This window comes from Planococcus citri, chromosome 4 (genome assembly GCF_950023065.1).
Source record: "Planococcus citri chromosome 4, ihPlaCitr1.1, whole genome shotgun sequence".
Taxonomy (NCBI): Eukaryota; Metazoa; Arthropoda; class Insecta; order Hemiptera; family Pseudococcidae; genus Planococcus; species Planococcus citri.
The window spans coordinates 44,224,272-44,248,699 of record NC_088680.1 but is presented as its reverse complement, the minus strand read 5'-3'; the positions used below and the strand labels follow the sequence as shown (position 1 = coordinate 44,248,699).

Sequence of the window (24,428 nt, the reverse complement as noted above, 5' to 3'; positions counted from 1 at the left end):
GCTCGTACGAACAAAGTTGACTCCCAAATAACGACTAATTAGACCTAAATCTTTTATCTCGAAATGTTGTTTCAGGAATTCAATAACTCTTTCGATCAACGCATCGTCCCAGCCAGTAATATAAATATCATCGACATAAATCGCCAATACGCAACGAAGTGCGTCACCGCTAAATACGAAAATTGTCGAGTCGAAAACAGTGGCAGTTAAGCCAATTTTAGCCAGAATTCTCGCTAACTCTTTATACCATGTAATAGGCGAAATTCTAAGACCGTACAATGCTCTGATTAGTCTCCAAACGGGATTCCGAAGCCGGCCACGATAATAAAACCCTTTAGGTAAGCGAACAAACACTACGTACGGTAATTTACCGTACAAAAACGCGCCTTTGACATCGATATGTCTTATTTGCCACTTATGTTTCACAGCTAACGCTGTCAATACTTTAATCGTGTCCGATCGAACAACTGGCGAGAAAACATCGAGATCATCGAGAATTTTGCCCTCCTGGTAGCCAAGGACCACCAGTCGAGCCTTGAAAACGTCACCTTCCTTTTTACGAAACACCCAACGGACACCGAGCACCTTTTGGTCCGCAGGCTCTTCGACTATTTCGTAAGTACCCATACGTTCGAGATTAACAAGTTCTTCATTCATGGCGATACGCCACTTCTCACTCTCGTCACTGTTTATCGCCTCCTCGAAGGTCATCTCTGCTGCACCGGACGCTAACATCACTCGCTCACTTGGTTCGCTCGACTCATTCTCCAACTCTTCAAAACCACGAAACGGAAGGTCATCGTCCTCTTGTTGAACGAGATCGCCGTACTTAATCGATTCATCAATTCGAACGTGAGTAAACACGTCGACCGACTCATTCTCAACGTTAAGGAGTCGGTAGCCGGTTTCAGTGAAACCAATGACGACCCATCTAGCGCGTAACGTACGCGAATCAAGTTTCTTTCTCTTTTCAGGATGAACAAAGACACGCGCAAGGCTGCCAAACACACGAAGATAATCGTACCGAACCTTCTTATTTCTCCACAACGCGTACGGAGTACTCTTATTGTCGGTGGCGCTCGTTGGAAGACAATTCAAGAGATAGTTGGCCGCATCGACCGCATAGTTCCAAAAACGATGAGGCATCTTAGCTTCAAAAAGTAAGGCCCTAGTCTTATCCATCAACGTACGATTGAATCTCTCTACCTTCCCGTTATGGGGATGTACAAACGCTTCGGCACGCTCCATAGTAATGCCTTTCTCTTTACAGATACGCGCCACCATACCACGAACAAACTCGAGAGCGTTGTCACAACGCAGAAACGCTATTTTGCTATTCTGAATAGCCTCTACTTTCTTCACATAATCGTCGAAGCAGTGACCTACATCCGAACGATTTGCCATAACGTACGCGACGTTGAAATGACTTCGATCGTCAAGCAAATTCAACACGTAATTGTCACCTTCACAAGAAGTAGGTAACGGACCAATAACATCAGTATGAACTAATTCGATATTACGCTTAACTACGTGTCTCTCTTCTCCGCAGGCGTTCCTGCACATCTTCGCTTGAGCACACACTTCACACGTAGTAATAGACAGACCAGACGACGACGGTAGACCCTCTACCTTACCGAGCACTTTGTCCGAAGGATGGCCAAGACGCTTATGCCAAAGCTCCGCCGACTCATTCACCGCCATCGCCACTTCATACGATTCCAATACGTATTCGAAATAAACTTCATTCAAGCCTATCGGACTAGGCGTGGCGCGCGTAACGTAAACTCCCTCTGGATCATAGATGGTAATCTCTCTAGCTAAATCAATTCGCCAGCCGGCAATACGTAGACGCTCGGTCGACAAAAGATTGTGGGAAAACTGGCTCGAGTATTTTACTCCGGTCATATAATATGCTCGTCCGTTGAGCCGCATGTTGACCGTACCTATTCTCGTTACCGTTACGCGCTGACCCTCGAAGGCTGTGTCTACGAGCTCGTGCATCTCCGTAGACTCTACGTAGTACTTTGTGTCATTCACAAAATGATTTGTGGACCCGGAGTCCAATACCCAGACTATCTCATTGTTTGGAATTCGCTCGACCGCTTGACCAACACTCTCACGCTCACTTCCTTGACTCTTACAATAGGCCAACATCGCCGTCGGTTTTAAATTAGGCTTCTTTGAATGATCGGTGCCCTGAGGGCAATTTACTGCTATATGGCCATACGTTCCACACGCAAAACATTGCGCTTTATTGATATCACCGCCATGAAAACGTCTATCCGGCCTAGCGCCTCCTTGACCGTTCTCTGTACTTCCTCGATCATTACGAGGACCGCCGCCGTTACCACGACCACCGCGACCACCACGATAATTTCTACTCTGACCATTTTGACCGTTATTATAACCCCTACCGTTACGATTATTATAACTACTACGATTATTTCTATTATTATAATAATTACCACTATTATTACTGTTTGCAGGAACGTTAGCGTAGCAACTACGAGCCATATGACCTGGCTTCCCGCATCGGTGGCAGGACGGACGACTCTCGCTCGCTTGGAACGCTGTTGACTTCACCGCTACACCGGAACCCGACGCCGTCGACGTTGAACCAGACAGGTCTGTTTTATACGCTGCCACAATAATCTCTCTAATTGAGTCCGGTGTCGTTTCTGGTCGCTGAAGGGCTGAGGTGATCGTGCCACGCATCGAGTCACCACGCGTATCGTGAGGGAGTCCATTCGAAAGCCAGGTGGACTCATCCTCATCGCCCAAATCCATGCATTGGCGGCGGATCGAATCTGCGAAGTCTTCAACTCGTTTAAAATCCAACAGCCTCGTCGACGCTAATGCTGTTTTCATAGCACAGATTTGTGCCTTTGTCCTTTGGAACCAACGGTCCTTCATGGACTTAATGAACTCGTACGGCGTGTCACCTTTTATCATGTCAACCAAGGTGAAATGGACTCGATGAATAAGAAAGTCCATTGCTTCATCCTTCTCTTCTTGCGTGCCACGTTCGGACTCGTCGGCGACTACCTCTTTTATCGTATGAGCTAATTTCATAGCTCGCAGGCGGATACATATTCGACGATACCAGGCTCCAAACTCTTTGCCTTCGAATACTAACGAACCTTCAACGTTTACTGGAACCCATCGAGTCGTCGGCACTACCGGAGGAGCCATAACGGGCTGTTCGTCTAGGATCGCTTCGTCGTCTAGGATCTTCCTTACTCTCTCTTTAAGCTTTTTAAGGTCGCCGCTGGATAATTTCTCGGTATCGATCTGCTCAGCAGCAACAATTTCGTTAAACCTGTCTTCGAACTTTTGCCTCGTATGCGCAGGCATTCGTAACGCTCAGTATCGCTGAGGTAAGGTGGTACGCTGCCACGTGGAGAATCTCTGGGCTCAAGTTATTCAAACTTGGGCCTATTCGTACAGAAAATAGACTCGGAGAACTCTGTTCTTTCTATATATACTCGCCTCCTGGCGCACAATAAAAAAACTCAACAAATGCAGCGTAATACAACGTACCAACCTATACCTTATACATCAGCCATATGTTCGACCGCGTGCACAACGTGCTTGACTCAATATCGACTCTGGAACAACTCAAAAAACTCAAAAATCCGCGAACAAACCACGCGACATCTAAGCTACCATGTTAGGCGTTTTACGTAAAAGTCTCTGTATTTCGATAAAACTCTAAAAACCATTTAAAAACGTTAAAATACCATTTGACTAGAATAAATATAACTCGACGAAATAAACGTACATCTTTATTGCACGAAGTATATACATATAATAAAATACAAAATGAGAAAATCTAAGTACAGCTTAATAGAAAAAGCTATAGTCGTACAGACTTAAAGTTTAAATAACGGTATCGGCAACATAACAAAAATAAACGTTACAGACACCTACTAAACTTACTACTACCTATTTACAATGTTGAGTAATTACACGGTAAAATACCCAAACTCTCATCAAATGAAACGTCAGAGTGACGTCACCTGACGAACAGTGATTCGTCTATTACTTATGTTAGTACTTAGTAGGTATAGTGTTCGAGCGCTCTACAAACTATCGCTACAGCATTTACAGAAAATGTAAAAAATAATCAGGGGTTCTGAGCGCGCTCATGACAGACTCAAAAATATGGACTGCAGACTGCTGTAATGCAATTTTACAGCAAGCTGTAAAAAAATGTCATGTTTTCTCAAATGCTGTAGGTTTCTGTAACTTGCTGGATGGCGGAGAGAGCGCTCGAACAGGGAACACCCCTATGGCCTATTATCAACAAACAATTTCAACCAAAATTAGCATTGCGATAAATGGGGAATTTAAAATGATTCTGTTCTGTAAATAAGAAATAAGGAAAACGCTTGTCAAATCGGATTCTGTGTCAAAAAAGGCTCTAATAACATAAAGGCTTTCCCCTTATTTGATTGTTATTATTATTGAAAATATATTTTGAAATGTGAACATTGTTATTATTTTACAAGTTTAAATAATTGAGTTTGAAAAATTCCACGTTTTTTCTGTAGAGATTGTCTATTGCCGTACTGATGTTTTAATAAAAAACAAACTGAATAACAGTTTCAATTGGTCTTCCACCCAAACAACCTATCAAGCCATGATCTCTGAAACAACAAAACGTAGGAACAATAAAAATGACGCTTCTTAATTACAAATTGCTTGAGAATAAAGATTGAAATATTGCCTACTTGTGACTCCTTTGTTTTCTTGATTTCTTCTTCCGTCCTTTGGTTTTCTTCTTCCGTCCTTTGGTTTTCTTCTTCCATCCTTCGGATTTCTTCTTCCAACCTTTGGATTTCTTCTTCTGTGCTTCGGTTTTCTTCTTTGAACCTTCGGATTTCGGCTATCATTTCTTCAGTTTTTTCTTCGTTTCTCCTTATTTCTTCTCGATATCTCTGTAATAAATTTTCAAATTGATTAATTTTTATGTACCTTGGTAACTAGTGATGACTAACATCGTTTGTTAAGGCTCCATTCGTTTCCTCTTTCTCAACCATTCGTTGCACGATTACCTACTATTAAAATGTATGTACTCTAGAATGTAACTTACTTCAAACCTCCACTTCATTAACATCATTGTAACAAAAGTAGAACCCATATGGCGGGAATGGAAATTGGAGCGCTGAAATGATCCTATTTTCTTCGACAGTCACTTCAAAAAGTTCACACTTGCATCATTGGTAGTATGATGAAATATAGGCGCAAATTAGACGATTTCAAATTTCAATGAAACGTCAGGTGACGTCACCTGACGAACAGTGATTCGTCTGTTACTTATTTTTTTTTCTTGTAGGTAGTGTTCGAGCGCTCTACAAACGCTACAGAATTTAGAGAAAATGTAAAAAATTAGGGGTTCTGAGCGCTGGATGGCGGAGAGAGCGCTCGAACACCCCTATTATCAACAAACAAATTCAACCAAAATTAGCATTACGATAAATGGGGAATTTAAAATGATTCTGTAAAGAAATAGGAAAACGTTTGTCAAATCTCAAATCGGATTCTGTGTCAAAAAAGCTCTAATAACATAAAAGCTTTCCCCTTATTTGATTGTCATTATTATTGAAAATATTTTGAAATGTGAACATTTAATGTTATTATTTTCAAGTTTAAAAAATTCCACGTTTTTTCTGTAGAGATTGTCTATTGCCGTACTGCCACTACAAAAGAACCGTAATTGAAATTACGACCTGCACTATCTGCGTACGAAACGCTGTTATAAAAAAAAAATGAATTTTATTGAAAAGTACTAACTTTAGCATTCAAATATTATATTTTGAACGATGATTCGTTTTGATAAATATGTCACGTTATATTTCACAAAATAAAATCAACGACAAAAACAAGTTCATGTTTAGGCTACATTATTTATCTAACACAGGAAATTCAGAAAATAATTTTAAAAGAAGATAAAGACGTGTAAGAAAACTTATATTGATTATTAAAAAAAGTTCCTTCCAAATAATATTTTTGGAAAATATCTACTATTAAAAAATCTATATACGTAGGCAATGATAAACTAAATCACAAATGAAAGTCGACTCGTTTGTATTTTTTGATGAATATTTTTCTCCGAACAAAACTCACAAATTTTACACTTCTTAGAGTACTCATTCTTGAATTATACGTCTTATGAAACTAAAAGAAAGTTGCACAAAAAACAGCAGGATGGTTAGATAACGTAGATCATTAATTAATGCAGACAAAACTAACTCTAGAATAAAAAAATTTACCACGTTTTTATAATCTAGTAACAATACAGAATAGTCAACTGAACCATACGTCGTTCAGGGGTAATGATAGAGAACAAGATATAAAAGAACAAAGTAATATTTACAATTAGGAGCAGGCTTCCACACAGTTTTCATTTAACGATTCACACCCTAAATACTCTTCGTCATCAGACTTATCTGATTTTTGAGGGCAATCTGGCCATAACTCTTTAGTCTTCTCTGCTTTATGACTTTTACCATTCCAAGGATAGTTTTCTGGTCCATTTTTTTTCTGGGAATTTACTTGACTTGGAGTAGATGGCGTAGAATCAGATTGAATGGAACTTGAATCATAATTCGACGACATCTCCGAAGATAAAGAGTATGGGTCGGAATTGATGCTGTAAAGAAACGAAAGTAATTAATACCCACATCCGCGTTTGTAAAAAATCATCACGGTTTGTCAGCTATACCTGTCTTTATCGCAATCTTCACTGTCATATTTGTGTAATTTCACACGCCAATTTTTCACCAATCCGTCCCATGCTCTTCTAGACAACTTTAAATGCTTCGGAGGCGTTTTCGGGTCATCTTTGGTTCGTTTAAACCTAAAAATAGAGGAATTTTAAAATACGCATGTTCCGATAGAATTTGAATATCATGGAAGGGTTGTAACGGACTTTGGAACGCGCTGACAATAGTTCTGATAACCGAGCGTATTTTTTCCATAATCGATTTGCTTTTGTCTCCTAGCAAGAATATCAGGATTTCTTTCCACTTCGCGTTTTGAACTATTGAAAAAAATACAGACAGACGACATGATGCATTAGAATAAAAAATTGTCTTTGAAAAAGTAGCCAAGTATAAATGGAAATTTACCTCGGAGAATCACTTTTAGTGCTACTTGAACCAGTTTTGGATGAATGTACATCTGAGCATTGATCAGATTTGGATACTTTATGAGTACTATGAACACTGTTAGTACGTTCTCTTCGATTTTGTATCGGAGACTCGATCAAGTGGAACGACCTTTTCATATTTTTGGCCGGATTTTCCATTTTTTTCACCGGACTGAACATGATTGTATCTTCATCAATCATTAACTCAATTTCCGCTTCATCTCTGATAACCTCCTTACAAGGGCTATCAACGTGGAAAACGTCTAAATGACTCGTCAAACTGAGATCTTCAGTAGGAATATCACTAGCTGGTTTCCGTTTTGGCACATTTTCCGATCCACTTCCTCGAGAAAGTACTTTCGCGTAAGAAAGAATATTAGAAATGGCCGCCGAGCTAGCGAATCCTTCGTCGTTTGGTTTTTCTGTCTTAACGATCGAATCGTCTAGATCGCTTCGTATTTCACCTTCTTCGATCGTACTGTTGGCGATATTTGGTTTGTAGTCGACAGGTAACGACGATTCATCTCCACTTTCAGAGTCCGCGGAAGCTAACGGTTCGTCTTTTACTTCGTTTTTAATCGATAACGATAATTCAGATTTGACTTCGTATTTTATAGGTGACAAAGGTTCATCCTTTATTCCGTCTAATTCCGAGTCTTCAGGCTCATCCTTTATATCGCCATCCAATTCTTCATCGCATATTTCCAGCCAACTTCGGTTGTCTCCTCTTTGATCGCAGTCTGCTGTGTCTTTTGGATCCGACATCTTAGTTCATCAAATCCTTAAACAATAAACAAATTTCATGAAAAATAATACAAAGAAAGTTGTCGCGTTTCAAAATTTTCAAAACGCATTACACAAACACTATCACACAGTGTGTTAATCAATATTCGTGCAATGCTTCAAACTTTGAGAAGTGACAAAAACACAAAGCAAAATGGACGGGTTTGAAAAAGTTCAGCAAGTAAAGTACTACATGGGATAGTGAAAAAATATTACTGAAATGAATGCAAGCGTTAGTTCAACGAAAACGAAGAAAAAACATTGGGCGAACTTGGTGAAGTGTTGGGTTTTCAACTAAAGCGATTAAGCAATGGAGTAGAAGGAATAGATGAAGAGCAATATATCATTACCTTAATGTCCAGTAAAAGGAAATAAAAATCAACAGTATGTCACCACAAATTCACATTAAATTAATAAAGATGTAACGAAGAAATTGAATACATTTTTTGTCACAAACACCAAACTTTATCAACTACAAAAACTCAAATTCGAATGGAGGGAAATTATAAACAACAATAGAGCCAGTCAAAAAAAAAGTTTGGCTTTTCGCGCGATTTTTTTTAAAAGAAAAGCGATAAGATACCTATGGGTGAGTTTACTCTGCAAAATTATTAGCGTTTTTTACTTTTCCCATTTTTAATGGCGTAGTTATTTTTCCTTCGTAGGTGCGGTTATGCAGCATCTTCTACATGTATTTTGTAAGATTGTATGCATTGTTTTGTAGGAAAAAATTGACTGTTGAAGCGTCGAATGCGATTGAATTAATGGATTATTGAAGAAAAAGTTCTGAGAATGATGATTGTGGAAGTTTCTTAAGCGATTCATTCAGACATTGGGTAGGGTACTTGAGTTGGGCAAACTCTTTTTGAAAGTGATCAAATTTTTCTCTTCTTCCGTCGATTCAACTCAACATTTCATTTCGAATTTCGATAGAATCAAAATCAAAATTTTCCAACACAAGAAAATTCTCACTTAGAACTTAGAAGGGAAGTACATACATTTTTTTTATCGTTTCTGTTTCTATACATTATTTATTTTTGAAATTTGAATTTTTATTATTTTTATTATGAAAATTTGGCGAAAGCTACGGAAAAAACGTGGACAAATTTTCAAAGTGCTTTTTCTTACGGAGTACTTTTTCCGTAGTATTTTTCGTAAGAAGCTACGCAAAAGTAAAATTACGTAAAAATAGCACTTTGAATTTGAAATTTTGTCTACGTTTTTGTTTTTTCCGCAGCTTTTTACGCCTATTGTATAAAAAGACCTTTACATTTAGTTAAAATTTTATTTTAAATATTTTTGAAACAATTTTAAACAGAATTACTGTCAAATTTCACCCGTAGAATTTCAAATTTTACCAGTTTTGATACCTAATTTACAGAATTCTTAATGCTTTTACTTGAGTTTAGATTTAGTAGGTTTCAGCAATATTTCACTCAACATACTAAATTTTACTGGAAGATCCGACGGGAATTCAAGATCAGTACTTTCTGTTGATTTTCCAAGATTTACAATGATTTTATGATTTTCGTGGTTTTTTGTTTGCTTCTTGTTTTTTTTTAATGTTAAAAATTGAAAAATAACCAAAATCGAATTCATTGTTTTTTTGGTAATAAAAAGAAAAGATCGGATAATTTTAATTACAACATGCAAGTTCGTCAATTGATCATGTTGGGAACAGGAAAATTGAAAATTTTGGTTTTTCGATTTGTTGGAATTCGCACTATTGAATTTAGCCAACTTTTGGATACCTATTGGCTTTTCAACAGCCACGACCCAGGATGAAATGCTGCGTTTAAATTTTTCCTTTGCGGGTCTTGAAAAAAAATAGAGAAGGAAACTGGGAAAAATTTTAGGTGATAGAATCTCATTTTATTCCGAATTTTCATAAAGTTATATTTTTCGCTTTTCTTTTCGCCTGCATCACTAAACTTGCTTTGGCATTGGTAATGGTAATCAATGTATAGGACCTAGGTAATCATTTAGAGGAAATTGAGGGAATCCTTAATTACAATTTCTCAATCTCAAGCGAGAGATAATTTAAATTACGTGTTATGAGGAAATGAAAGAATGAATGGCAACTGAATAGGTACTTAGCCTAGTTCTTTCTTCTACAAGAGTCGCCAAATTCATTTGCAATTTTTTTTTAAATTTTGTGTTTGTGGATATTGGTCTACGTCTGGTTTGGAATTCGGTTGCCTCAAAGGTTTTTGAGGAATTTGAACGCACTGCATTCACTGCAAATGACAAGTACCTAATTTATGTTGATGTCATAATATGTCTAAAGCATATAGAGTGATGTCTGTAGCAATCAATTTCTTCATTGCTTTTTCCCAGCTTTACCCCATTTACCTTTGTTTCTGAAAAAATGAAGTAGGTAAGTACATACATTGATATAATTTACTGATCAATTAGAATTAGTTTCTACATCACAATCAGAACATCACGTACTTATACTTTCATTCAATAGTTCAATACAGTTTTATATTTTTCAATCATCATAATCTGTAGTCCAATCTCCGTATAAATCATTAAAATTATCTGTTTGCAATGCTATTTCTTTTTTTCGTTCACAGAATATTAATAATTCACCATATTTAGAATTTAATTTCGAAATAAGATTACAAACTCAGTCTGCCATTGCGTCGAAGTTCTAGGCTAAAGAAATTTGAACAAGAACAAGATGTGAACAAGATTCGTTGTTCTCGTAGTTAGGTAGCAGTCCATTCACCGCGCTGAAATCGCTTCGAAGCTCTTTGTTTATGAAAAATCAGCTGACTTGTGTTTAGGAGGGGAACACGTGAATAACCATTCCACAACAAAATATAATCACGTAAGCCATTCTCGATAGTAAACAAAAACATTCAACGGCGAACTTATCGAACGACGTAACGTAAATTTCATGAATTTATACGCACATATTCGTGTAGTTATGTTAACGCGCTAACGTACACAATTTAACAGTTTTTAAATTCTATCTTAGCGTTCCAGTGCCGGTTTTATTATTTTTATAATATTTTATATGTATGTGATTTAGTCAAAATGTCTTCTACGCCGCCAAAATTAATGGATGATTGCCTCGGAGGTGAGTGTCGAGTGTTTGTTTAGTTCTACTTACTATGTTGTGTTGCTCGCTACGTTGTTTCTAATTATGCATTACTATTATTATAACATATTGAAAACTATAATATTGAAAGACCATGTAATTAAAATTGTCTAATCACGATCATCGTCTGTAGTGTCAACAAACACTTTTGTTTACAGCGGTAAGTTGTTTCTATCGGGTTCGGCTACGATCAGGAGACGTGTAACTTGTGATAGTGTTTTCGGTTTCTATATCTACGTGTTAATTCCCTCTTCTGAAACTATTCATCATTATTTCAACTTATTCGGTACATTCACGCGATCGATTTTCACACAAGAGAAACGTGGTTCCTACGAGTAAATTGATCCCAACAGTTTCAAAACAAAATCGAAAAGTAGCCGGCAAGGAAGCTGAAACGAGGAAGAAACATTCTGTTGGCGTTATTTTTATTTTTAGGGTTGAATCGTGAATGTGGTTCGATTCGTTGATTGAGTTAGGTATACAAACTGTTGCTGGAAAAGAAGGGTTCTCGGTTCTGGAGAAAATTAGTGTTTTGAAAGGATTCTTGTCTCGTGTGTTCGATATTCGTGAATTTTAGGTAAAGGGACATTTTTCGGTTTCGTTAACTAACTTTTAGTTTCATCTTTAACTATGCGCTTCGCTGCTTCGGGAGTGGATTTTCCATTCGTGTCTGTTGTTTTTCGTCAGGGAGTTTGTTTTTAGCTCTGGACTTATTTTTTAATTGAAATTGATTCTCTGCGTAATCATTCTGTTTGCGTCATTTCAATTCGAGAAAAAAAATGTTTCAATCTGAAGTATACATATTGGGTGTAATATCTTCATTTTAAATTAAACAAAAGAACATGGCACCTATCTGCATTGTCCATGTATTTAATACAGTTTATTGATAGTAATTAACGTATAAGTACTCAATATCTAGATACGTAGGAAGGAACACACGTAGTAATATGTGCTTTTAATATAGGTAGGGAGAGGTACCTACCTACCTAAAATAGTCGTAATTAATCTTTACGAGTATTTTCGATGCAGCAATCCAACGTAATTGTGCGATTTGCGATTAGATTACATCGATTCCTCTCCATACCTATTCTCTGCACCTTTATCTATTGTTTTTATTCGCAGGTATTTTAAAAAATACTGCGTGAAGTTTCATTTCCTCGAAACGGTTCGTTAATTAGAGGAAAAATGATGCTTAATTGTACGAGTACTCGTGTGTACGACAATCAACTATACCTATCAAGATCGTCGAAATGTTCAAAATTCGATCGAGCTACATAAATAAAATACCTACTCATTGTATTATTAATATCCCTTTTATTTTTATTATTTTTCTCGTCATATGATATTTGATTTGTTATCTAATCTAATTCAAGAGCTCGTGTTTTTCAACTCTTCAACTTCCGAAGAAGCATTGTTTACCGATCATTTAAAGTGTTTTATTTTTGCAATCGTTGTTATAGTACCAACGACATCACACTGGTGTATTTTAAGCAGTTTTACCATAAAAAAAATAAAAAAATTTACACTTATTGCGAAATCGAGTGTGCATTATCAAAAGCTCATTGCGATAAAAAGTTTACCAACCTGCGAAGATAAACCACGTATATGTACTTTTGTACGAAAAGTTCTATAGTACTTTAGAAGTATACCGCTCTTGTCAAAAAATTTAAACGAGTCGTTCGAAATGTTGAATAATATTTCTTAATTCTATTTTAACGTTTTCTCTAATCCGATAAGTTCGTTCCTTTTTTTACGATATTTTTATACCCGAAATAACCTCGTATAATTTTTTAATTAGTTTTTTAATTCAGTCTGTTAAATCTTTTCGTATAAATACCATTATGGCCGATTTAAAATTTCATTTTTTGCAGAAAGGCTCAAATAAAGACTTAATTAAAAAAATTTTTGAATTACGATTTGGAATGATGCCTCTTTGTTTAGTTCGTAAAGATCTTTTGAGCGATGCTTTACTTCCTCATTTTAGACTTATAATGCCCATACACTTTATTTTTTCTTGTTTTTTGCTAAAAGCATTGTATAATTGTGTTCCAAAATCGCCATTTTAAAAATCTTCGATTCAAATGGAACATCTGTAATTAATTTTGAGTGAGCATATTTTTTACTAGGTGCATATTTGGAAAATAATGTTTTGCTGGAAGGGAATAATTTGGATTAAATTCTCATTGTATGTTGATTACGATTAATACTCTGTTTGAAAAATGAATAAAATTATTCTTCCACTTGTGATGATGATGATGATGGGAAGGAGAGGGTGAGAGATGGTTTGTTGTTTTCCTGTCATGGCAATTCGATACAAAATATCAATATTTTGGAGTGTTATTTATATCTCATGAGTCATGAGTGATGAAATTTAAAACTTTTCAATTATAGTATGTAGTTTCAAACAATATTGGAAAGAAATACAAAATCATTTATAAAATTGATCTTTTTGTAAAAGAAATCAATATCCGGTGTTGAAAAGGTCTGCATTTGACACGAAAGCCCTATATTTTTCTTTAAAAAACGGTTCTAAATAATGGTTCAATGAAAAATCCCCATTTTCATTCAGTCTCTTTTATAGTAGATCGACGAGCACGTGCTCCTGAAAATGCAACAAAAGACAAATTTCGATTTTTAAAACGCCAAATTTGGGAGAGGGGGTATTAAAATGAAGATGAAAAATATTTTGGAAAATTGTTCCATGAATGCTGTGAAAAGGCTCAAGTTGAACAACCAATCTACGGTGTAAGGTGAAGAAATGTCGTTATTATCTTGAAGAAATATTTAAATATTTGAGAAATGGGGAGGGAAGAGAGCGAGGAAGAGAAGCGTAGAGATAAACTCTGATGAATATTGTTCACAAACTCTGAGAATGCATTTTTGTGAAGGGTAATGGTGAAATTTTTAAAATGCTTCCAAGCCTTGAGATGTGTTTTTTGAGTGAAGGGATGAATGGTATGCTATCTGAAAAATGCTCTTGAATCTTGAAAGAATATTTCTATTGAGATTGGGGAGGGGGGTAAAACCTGAGAAACACTGGCTTCAAGTTCTGCAGAAATTTCAAAAAAGATTCGAAAGTCCTGCAATTTGATTTTTGAAAGTATAGAATGTAGATAGGTCTCTGAGATGATATTTTAATTGATACATCTTCGTGAAGATGTTTTGATACCGCAGGAGACGAAATATGTCTAACATTTTGGTCAAAATTCGAAAAAATATTTGTAGCACCAATTGAAATTTTACGTGGCAAATTTTGTTTTTCGAATTTTGATGCTTTTGCTATTTCAAAGGCTTGTGAAAATTATCAGAGCTGAAATTTCATTTGAACTTTATTTTTGATTTCTGAAATTTATTTACGATAGTTGTAATTTAAATCGTTCTGGAAAAGTCTCCAGTAAATTTTGGAATTTTCCAGTTTTTTGCCAAATTCTCTGTAAATGTCGAAAAATGAATTTGAGCTGGTAATATTAGTAGATACATATAAAATTTGGAAAATTATACCTGAATTGCTAAATTCCATAATTTAAGGTTATTTTCGTCGAATTTTCCGAAAATTAATCAATGCAAAAATCTGAGAAATCTGCTCAAGGTTTCTGAACCATTCAAATCTGTTGTCAATTAATTTGAGGAACAGAAAATGTAGATTTGAACCAAAATTGAACTTTTTGCTGCAATTACACACTATTTTGATATTTTTCTTGTAAGTTTGATTGTCCCAAAATTCAAAAAATGAAACTTATTTTCAAAATGTTGATCAATGGTTCATTACTGGTGCATTTTGGATGTACCTACTTTCAATACTTTTCAGTCCCTACTTGAAAGTTTCTTCCAAGTTAGAATGTTTCACTGTCCTTGTGATTGTCTTTTGATTTCTCAAAAAATGTTATAGTGAATCGTTATAACTGAAGAATCTCAATAACCTCCCCCCTCCCTCCCTCCCTTACTCCCATCATCCTGATTTATCGATTATATACGATTTTCGAAGCCAAAATGAGGGGAAGGCCTTTGGTAGGTAGGCTAGGTATACACGAGGCCAGAATTTTTTCGTGCTGTTCTTCGAAATATTAAATTTTAATCTTACTTTACCTACTCGATTGATAGGTCCATAATTATTTGTATCATTGATTAAAATATTTTCAAAGTATTTCGTAAAGAAAATTGTAATTTGGTTTTCTACTCCAGTTTTGGAAAATTACATGCTTCATCGAACTCATTAAAAATGTGTTTCGTTTTCCTTATTCCTTTGTTTCGTTTTTAGTTCATTTCACGTTGGAAATTAAACGACGACTTTGGAACAAAAAACTCGCATACTTTGATGCGTTTTAAATTGATTGATGAAAAACAAATTTAATTTGAAGAAAAAAATACGCAAGCGTATCTTCTTAACAAGAATAGTGTTCGGTGTTCCAAATTTGGAGTTAATTTCTTCTGTTTTCAACTTCAAAGACATTTCATCTGAGTTGATCACGTTTCTTTACTTTTACAAGTCGGCTTTTGCTTATTCAAGTAGGTATACTTTCAAGTTTCTTTATTTTCGAAGTAGGTCCAAGTATTCCAACATCGTACTATGTTTTTTTCGCTGCAGCTTTTTTAGAACGAAGAAAATGCTGCGAAAAATAAAATATCAGGTCGTAAAACACGCTACTTAGAACGTATTAATTTGTCAAAAATTGGTAAACACGATGATGATTCACAAATTACAATGTCAACTCTGTGAGAAAGCACACGCGATACATCTAAAAAAATATTTACCAGAAAATGTATGTATATCACTTCATGGATAAAAAAAATATTTACTCAGTTCACTAAACACGGAAAATACATAATATACCTTACCTACCTACAAAATACATTTATGTATTTTTAATATTCGAAATATAAGCTCGACTAGATATCGTACGTGTGTATTTTTTGCAAAAAATTTCATATTCTCGCTCGATCAATTCTATCGAGAACACTTACCTAATTTTTATTATCAGTTTGAAGGGAAATAACACACTTTTTCGTTTGTTTTTTCAATGAGTATTGGTGGCTCGATTGTCGAGTTCGACTGATCGTTCGAAATGAAAAGTTTCATGCGTATGTCGATTGAATATCCAGTCCAGACAAAGGGAGTAATTTATTGTTCAACGAACAGCGATATATAATGTTGGCTTATAGCCATATAGTGTGAAAAAATTACTTCTTTATTCATCAACTACATGTGTATATTTTTATAGAAACGATACATTCATCTGAGAGGAAAGAAAGAAAAACTCGTAAAGCTATAAATTATCGTCTCCATGTTGCCTACAGGTCAAATACGAAAGACACGAGCCACATGAGGAAATACACAGAATACAATTTGAAAAATTGTACCATAAGTACGCAGGAAATTATACCTACGACGATTGGATCATTTTATGATGCATCCATTTGCATATGTATTTATCTTTTGAGATGTCAGCAGTGCAATATGACACCTTATGGACTCCTTTATGAATTCCACTGTGAACGTGATTCTATTAACGTGCGCTTGAGCTTCCCTTTTACTGTAATGGCGACAGGCGACCTTGCTAAATGGAAATTTTTTGCAAGCATACCAAGTATATATAAGTTGGTGTAAGCGTTAACATGTGCCATATATCAGTTTCACTACATTTGTGTTGCGATTATTATACAAGTCTAGAGTCCAGCTAACGCACGAGTAGGTACGATTAAAAAGTAAATTTCACATACGTTCAATGAATCATTTTTATCAAGTTTTTTCAATTTCGCGTGAGCTTTTTTCTCGCCTAATACGAATATGAAATACCCAGCCTATCAATCTTGCTTGTGGTGTGTTTGATTAATAAATCACGCATCTTTCGAGAGCAATTATTACGTAATGTGGATTTATTTCACATAAATGTACACGCGACTGAGACTACACATAAGTGAGAAGTGACTTACGATGAATTAATGCGAATTATAAACGAACACGTACGATTACATGTGTACTGTGCAGTACAAGTACCTACATATCGTACATATGAGAAATTCAACCTTTTATTAGGTTTTCTTTTTCTTTATTAAATGTAACTCGAGCTGGATCAGGGTACTCGTGTACATATGCGGATCTCGTGCCTCCAAAGCTGTATGTACGAGGATCCCTATGTAATTTCAAATAACTCGTGTCGTCGTCGTCAAGTCTTAAAAATAAATTGCTCGTTATCTCGTCTAATGTGCGGCACAGCTTTCAACCTAACTGGACGGAAATTTAATCGAATGACCGGATATTAATTTTAGTCGTGTTTTTCGACCAACATCGTAGCAGAGATTTTATAGTACGTCGAGATGATCCCTTGGTTTTTAAAGAGATGAGCAACGTTTAATAAAAGGGTTTCGTGGTATCTTTTGAGAGAAGATTTTGATCTGTAACTTGAAAGGTGTACGTTCAACTTTGGCAGAAGATGAATGCTGAGTTACTGTTTGGCTGAATACGCTCATTCGGTGAAATGTTGATAGTATTTTCATCGTGATGAAGATGATATATCACACGAATTCGTAGAAGAGAGCTTAATTCAATACCAAAGTTGGGGTGAATCATCAGAATTTTTAGAAGGGTGTATGCTGTTCAGTCGTAAAAGCTGGTCAATTTTTTTCAGAGTATTCATCGTTAATGTAATTGGATTTGCAAAGAATGGTCATCCTATCTATACCGATTTACCCAGAAAAATAAAATTCTAGTCTGAGAACTGAACTTTGAAAGTAATTATGATCACAAAAATCGAACCTGAATTATACATACCTACCCACATCCACGATTCTGAAACCTGTAAATTTTTATCAAATTGAAATATCATTCAGAGAGCTAAAAAAGAGCATCTGGAGTTGAAGTATGGTTTTGACTTCTGAAAAACAATCAGATAGGTACCTAAATATTTCAAAGGATGGGTATGTTTTTGATTGTGAGGAAGAGAGGAGAGGAAGGCTATGGGCCAAGATGGACAATTATTTCTTACCTATATGAAATGTTTGATCTGAAAATTGAAAACATGGTGTATTTCCGGATTATTGTGGTTTTCCATTTTTTCCCAAGTTACAGCAAGTGTAATATAGACCGTAGATATTTGATCCAGCAATAATGTATTTTGGATCAATTGAAGTGATCACGGAGTTTCAGGAAGATGAATTTCATTTCGATAATTCTTTTGGAATTTTTCGAAATTACAAAATTTCTTTAAACTGCGACCAATAATTATCGTTTTTTTTTTTAGGAGGGGGGTGTCCAAAATAGCACGTAAACAAAATTTTGATTTTTTTTCTAAATTACCAAAATTGAAAAAAGTAAAATTCTAAGAAGGAAGGTAAAGAACTCGAAAGAGCATGCAAACATACATCATCAGCCAAAACTTCGGGTGCTAAATTTCATTTATTCAATTTTAACTTGAAATGAATAGGAAAAAATCAAAGTTTCACCCAATTGACCTAAAAAGCTAAAATTAGTATGTACCATTATTTTTGATCCCCCTCCCTCCTCATCCATTGTAAATGATTTTGAACCTTCTGGGCAGCTCTGGAGCCTCCAACTCAAAAGTTGAAAATGTCCACAAAATTTAAAGCTAAAATTTACTTTATGCCCGAATTACAACTTTCTGAGTCCATTTGAGGTGATTTCGAACCGTTCTGGAGCCTCCAGTCGAATTTTGGGTATTTCAGATTTTCAAAAAAAAAACAACAATAAAAACTGTCCAAATTGAACTTTTTAAAAGTTCTCTGTATTTGTGCTGTTTGGCGAAACAAACTAAAATTCAATTATTTATGCCCTATTTTTGACCTGCTGAGTCGACTATAGAGACGTTTTTAGGCCATTTGGAAGCCTCCGAGAACTTTTTCAGGGTGTCTACTGGCAACGAAAACAAGGAAATAGCAAGGAGTTTGATTTTTCAAATCCAGTAGACACCCTGTTTTTGGAAGTTCCATATTTTGAAAAAACGCTTTAAAATCTGTCTCATTCAACTTTGATCATTCAGTCGATGTACTGTACCTCTACCTATATAGGTATATTTTTTCGGAGGAGAGGGGATACTGAAAACAGGGTAGGTACATATCAAATATGAACTTGGTTGGTTTAATTGGTAAAATTTTGATTTTTTTCTATTTTTGGCCCGAATTTGATTTTTAATAATTGACCAGAAATCGAAAAATGCACATTGGCACTTGAAATTTTGGCTGGTAAGTACATATTTTTCACGCTGATTTAAATTTTAATTCGCTTTGTCTGTTTCTAAAATCTTAATTTCAGTTGAGATAATCTCCCTTGTGAGCTCAAAATTCTGCATAATGATTGATGGTAGGTAGGTAAATAATTTTGAAAGCTTTTTCAATTTTTTAGGTAGGTAACTGACTAGTTGTTGTTTTATTTCCATTTCATTATTACATGAAAAAAATCTTTTGGACAATTTTACCTTTGAAAGGCAGTACAGAGAATGAATAGTAGTTCTGAACAGTAAAACATGTAAATTTGAAAAACTGAAAAAAATCAGAATTTAAGTTTTCCTCTTCATGTTTCTTCAATTTTTGAAAAAAAAAAAAACATTTATTCGAATTTTTATGAGAGTTTCTACCTTTTTTTGGTGTATTTTTTATTGAGGCTAAAAGGGATATAAAATTTTAATCTATGGCGAAAATTTTGAACGATGAATAGAAACCAACTCAAATTTTATGGATATTTGTATTTCATAATACATTCAACCCAAGTTAATTAGCAAATACTTACTTTGGCACATTTGAGATAATCAATTGCATGCTATACTAGTTACGTGAAAAAAATTGAATTAAAAATTTGTTTTCTTTTGTGGGTGCATTTTTTTTTACGTCGAATTAGAAAAAAAATCCCGTCCTCTAAAACGTATTTTCATAATGGGCTATATTTCAAAAGTCAATGCAAAAATCTCCAAAAAGACACTTGCAAATCCGGAAATGATGACAATTTTACGATGCGTCTCGTCGTGCGATGTAAAAAAAAAATCCAAAATTAATGTTTTCATATTCGCGTAGCCTTCGAGTCCAATTTTATCAATATTGTAGGAGTCGAGAAAAAAATTAATTTTCAACTTGTACTTATTATGTACGTTTACTTGCATTCGCATACTTAATGTACCCTACGTAAACGCAACCGTAACACATACACGAAAATTTACGACAAATTTCGCCGCGACAATGTTTAAAATACGCCGGGGAGGTGAGAGGAAGACCGGAAAATACGACAGTAATTTTTTACCGTCGACAAATGACCTTGTCAAAAAAAATCGCACACACATCTGTTACAGTGCCAATGGCATCTGCGTGACGACGTGAGACGTGAGTGAATCCTTTGGCTTTAATTACCAGAAGGGTAATAAAAGTGAAAATCTTCTTTTGGCGCTGATTAATGAAGAAAATATGCGGTCAAATTTTCATTTCGTTGACTACCGATTTTCTCATACTGTGTTATACTTTTGTTTTTTAAAGACCATTACGGTGAAGGGAAGAAAATTGTACGAAGAAACGAAACAATCGAGGGAAAGCACTCGAGTTGCTGCGTAGTTTCGTCGAATCGATGGGTTAAAATTTTCACGACGGAGGCATTTTGAAAATACGCCGCAATTAGATGCTGCCTACCCCCGCGTAATCTTCTTTTTGCCCAATTTCGTACTACGCATCCGAAATTTTTTTGTGTGACGCGGATCGTGCGAGTATATAGCGCCCTATGTAGAGGAAGGGCAATGGATCGAAATTTTGGCATCGACGAGGTTGTCGGCTCTGTTGGCGGAACGTCGCACTTTGCATCGGCACGTGCTCGGAAAAAGGAACTTTCACGGCCAATGTGAAGGTGAGTCGAGAGAGGTTGATAATTTGTACGTATATGCCTATTGCTGCCTACCGTATTATTATGTACATTAGAATATAGCATCAAAACGACCCACTGCCAGTTGCCACTGTGTTTTCATTTTTTTTGTTTTGTGTCCAGGTATGTTGCGAGGGTAACCGATGACTACGATTTAATCATCGTGTGGCGTCATTATGGGGTTATCTGTGTGTAAATTTAAACTGTGAATAGGTTACAATGTACCTAGACCTACCCTTCCCTAGCCTACCCGAGCCTGAACCGGATACTTTTTTAAAGTGGTATAAGAAAGTATCCCTTGAATAACGAAGACGATTCTTGACTACGTGATCATTTAATATGGTTTGTTGTGCTCGGTATTATTTTGATGGCATCAACATTGTGGTGAAAATAAAGAGGCTGGAAAGCTTCTGAGCTTCTGAATTCCGCGGTAGCATTTTGATAATTTATTTTTAGAATTCGATTTTGAAATAAGCCAGGTTCTTGTACTCGTATCGATTAATTGGTGTTGTTGTGTTTGGGTACATCAGAATCGGGCATTAAACCCTTCCTGCTCTCTCTCATCCTAATGCTGTTCGGGTTTCATTAATGAAGCACGAGCTTCCGAAGTTTCGAAATTGCGCAATACTTTTGCCAGCGGTGTGAGTGTACTTTTTAAAGAGTATTACGCTTTTTACTCCTTCATCTTTTTTCAACGGCTGCGAACGTGACCGATTTGACCATCCAGTTTATTCGTTCAGCACTGGATATAGCATGGAAGGAACGAATTTCGTCGTTCTTATTCCTGGTTATGTTAGTTTTGTGGAATTTGTATACATAGGTACGTGATTTCACTGTTTCCTTGTATGGTGTCTGCTTTCAAAGGTTACCAAAGTTGTGAAAAAATTACAAAATTATTTGGATTTTCCCAACTCTTTGATAATTATGTTCATTTTGTTTAATATTGATTACTTATGCAAAAATTTTTGAAAAAATTGAAACATTATTTATATCACTGTACGTGGCTAATTTTTGTTTACCAAAGTGTTTGAAATTTGGAAAAAATATAATCGTTGAAAATGGCGTCAATTTGAATAAAAAGTCATTAAAATTTGGAAAAATGGAGAAAAAATTGTTTTAAATGTGATCAGTTAAAATAGTTTGAAATGATACAAAAATTAATAAAATTTCAAACGGTTATTTTTTTGTGCTCAAAAAAATCTAAAAATTCGTTATAACTGGTGGTTTTCTATTCTATACGACCCTCAATTTTTTGTGAATCATTCATGAACGAATTGATCAGTTTTTTTAAAGAACCATTCGCCAACGAATTTTAATTTATGAATCAATTCGTTCGTGAATGATTCGCAAAAAATTGAGTACATGAATCGATTCGTTCGCGAACGAGTCACTTATACGAACCAATTTGCTCCCGAATATTCACCAAAAATTGAGTATATGAATCGATTCGTTCGCGAACGTGTCACTTATACGAATCAAATCGTTCGCGAACGAATCACTTATAGGAATCGATTCGTTCGCGAATGATTCAGTAATAATCAACTCGTTCCGAATGACTCACCTAGAAATCAATCAGTTTGTTCAATCGCCAATCGGTTGTGAATGATTTATTCGATTCGATTTGATTCACTTCGCTTGAAAACAGATCAATTTCTATACAATAGTTTCACAAAAACCGAATCAATCGTAAATTAATTGATCCGTTTGCGAATGTTCGTAAATGATTCGATTCGATTGTAAACAGATCAATTGCTGTACAAAATATGTTTCATAAAAAGTGAATCAATTCGTTCGTAAAAGATTTTTATTTGAAGAAAAGTCAGTCTTTATTATTATTATTTTTTTGCTTTAATTTCCTGAAGAGCTTTTGGGCAAATACCAATTTTTGCAATGATGATTCGAACATGGGGTCTGTGCTAGAAACCCAAAAATATTACAATTTCATCCGTCAAATTACTCTTAAAATCTTGAGGGCTATACGGATGGTGCTGATGTTGCCGCTGGTGTGATAGTGTTTTTTTTGTACTTCTCAGTCATTCAGCTATGAAATTTCATGTCGTGTCAGAAAACGCAATTAGCTGTTCAGTTTTTCACTGAGACAGAAGAGGAATAAAAAATCACTTGGCAGTCGATGTTTTGAAAAAAAAAAGGTAGAAAAAACTTTCAAGAAAAAAGTGTATTAAAATTTTAAAACGAGAGAATTTTATTACCAAAAAAATTGCTTGCGAAAATGAAAACCAGTTGAGCAACAACGTTACCCGAAAAAGCAGAGAGGTGCTCAGCTCGTGATTCGTTTGTGATATTATTCCCTCCCTCTCTTCTTTCCTTCCCCTGCTCTTAATATTAGTTCGACAATCGTGGTAAAATTCGTTATAATTTGAATTTTAGAATAGATTTATTTTTTTTTTTTCATTTTATTCTATGCAGATTCGTCGTCGGGGTGGATCGTACTCGTATATAAAAAATATCTAGGATTTTCGACAAAAATTCACTGCGGTAGTTCACCTTGAGTTGAAAGTATCGCATTAAAAATTTGAAACTTCTAGGTTGAAGAGGTGGAGCAATGGGTTCCCAAAAAAGTATCATCATTCATCAAGATGTGCATTGTGTTTAGAGTTTCGTTGTAGAATTTTCTAAACCAGGTGATTTTTATCGACTGTGGAAATAGGGTTGAAAAATCGCATGCTAATAGCATACTGACAAAAGATCCAATTATTTTGAAAAATCCACTCGGTTTCAGGAAAAATAAGTCACATTTGAGTTGAAAATTTTGTACTTTTTTAAAAAAGAAAAATACACGCAGATGTGAGCCTTGTTTATTTTCTAACCTTTTTTTTCAACGAATGTTGGTAAATAAAATTAGCAATTCGTTTCATGTCACGCCTCATTCGTGGGTATTGCAAAATGCACGTTATATTGATACAGAACATGCTACATAAATTAAATACGAAATGAAAGGAAAAAATCAACAAGTGGAGATCGGTAAAGTACGCTTAGAATCTAAAAGTATCATTTTTTCTGCATACAGGAGAGAAATAATTAGAAACTTTTCAAGTCCTAATACATATATCGTCGCCGACGTATTTCTAAGAAAACCTTTAACAACTGGGTCATGCCGGTTTAACTGTGCAAATGTGGTTTTGTTGTTCACTACCCTTCCACTCTTTCCTCTTCTAACCATTATTTCTCGGTTTCTTTGTTTGGCCTGCGGAGTGCAACATGCAACTGCAGTGCAGTTGGACCAAGATGCATTATTGCGAGATCCAGGTACCAAATCTGGTCCTTTTATCATCTTGCCTTTTCAGGATGTTAATTTTGAATTTATTCTTCAGTTTTTTCTGTAAACATATAACAATGTCTGTTGAAAGAATGATGCAGCAGTTGTGTAGCATGTTGCTTTTTAGGAGTCTTTTGGGTTTTTTGTATGTACGTAGATGTACCCAGATGCGGGCGTTCGTACTACGCATTGGACTAATTTCAAAGCTCCATATTTACCACCTTATATATTGTCGATGTGTTTGCCTGTTTGATGTCAC

At 35.4% G+C, this 24,428-nt stretch overlaps 3 protein-coding genes across 4 annotated transcripts in view; 1 reads left to right on the top strand and 2 right to left on the bottom strand.

Moving 5' to 3' along the window:
* Positions 1-4,399: 4,399 nt before the first annotated feature.
* On the bottom strand, positions 4,400-5,804 carry LOC135842866 (uncharacterized). Its single transcript, XM_065360534.1, has 3 exons — positions 5,096-5,804; positions 4,734-4,940; positions 4,400-4,649 (listed from the first exon to the last, which is right to left on the bottom strand). Exons 1-3 carry the CDS (start codon positions 5,141-5,143, stop codon positions 4,608-4,610), a joined length of 297 nt encoding a protein of 98 aa, XP_065216606.1. The 5' UTR covers positions 5,144-5,804; the 3' UTR covers positions 4,400-4,607.
* A 152-nt stretch (positions 5,805-5,956) lies between these two features.
* Positions 5,957-8,443, bottom strand: Slbp (Stem-loop binding protein). Its single transcript, XM_065360524.1, has 5 exons — positions 8,287-8,443; positions 7,134-7,934; positions 6,935-7,045; positions 6,728-6,862; positions 5,957-6,655 (listed from the first exon to the last, which is right to left on the bottom strand). Exons 2-5 carry the CDS (start codon positions 7,916-7,918, stop codon positions 6,382-6,384), a joined length of 1,305 nt encoding a protein of 434 aa, XP_065216596.1. The 5' UTR covers positions 7,919-7,934; positions 8,287-8,443; the 3' UTR covers positions 5,957-6,381.
* Positions 8,444-10,756: 2,313 nt separating this feature from the next.
* The window catches only part of BNIP3 (BCL2 interacting protein 3), a 52,976-nt gene continuing 39,304 nt past the window's right edge, over positions 10,757-24,428 (top strand). Inside the window, exon 1 of one of the 2 annotated variants that reach the window (XM_065362494.1) lies at positions 10,757-11,021. In XM_065362494.1, the coding sequence (XP_065218566.1) occupies positions 10,979-11,021 (43 nt within the window). In that variant the 5' untranslated portion in view covers positions 10,757-10,978. The remainder of the gene's footprint in view (positions 11,022-24,428) is intronic. The other variant, XM_065362493.1, reaches the window with a different exon arrangement.

Bases quoted from the DNA above. Each gene is read 5' to 3' on its own strand.
- LOC135842866 (XM_065360534.1), bottom strand. From the start codon at position 5,143: ATGGGTTCTACTTTTGTTACAATGATGTTAATGAAGTGGAGGTTTGAA. The intron at 4,941-5,095 runs GTAAGTTACATT...AATTTATTACAG, and splicing joins TAATGAAGTGGAGGTTTGAA to AGATATCGAGAAGAAATAAG. The intron at 4,650-4,733 runs GTAGGCAATATT...TTGTTGTTTCAG, and splicing joins AGAAAACAAAGGAGTCACAA to AGATCATGGCTTGATAGGTT.
- Slbp (XM_065360524.1), bottom strand. From the start codon at position 7,918: ATGTCGGATCCAAAAGACACAGCAGACTGCGATCAAAGAGGAGACAAC. The intron at 7,046-7,133 runs GTAAATTTCCAT...TTTTTTCAATAG, and splicing joins ACTAAAAGTGATTCTCCGAG to TTCAAAACGCGAAGTGGAAA. The intron at 6,656-6,727 runs GTATAGCTGACA...GTTTCTTTACAG, and splicing joins GAAGATTGCGATAAAGACAG to CATCAATTCCGACCCATACT.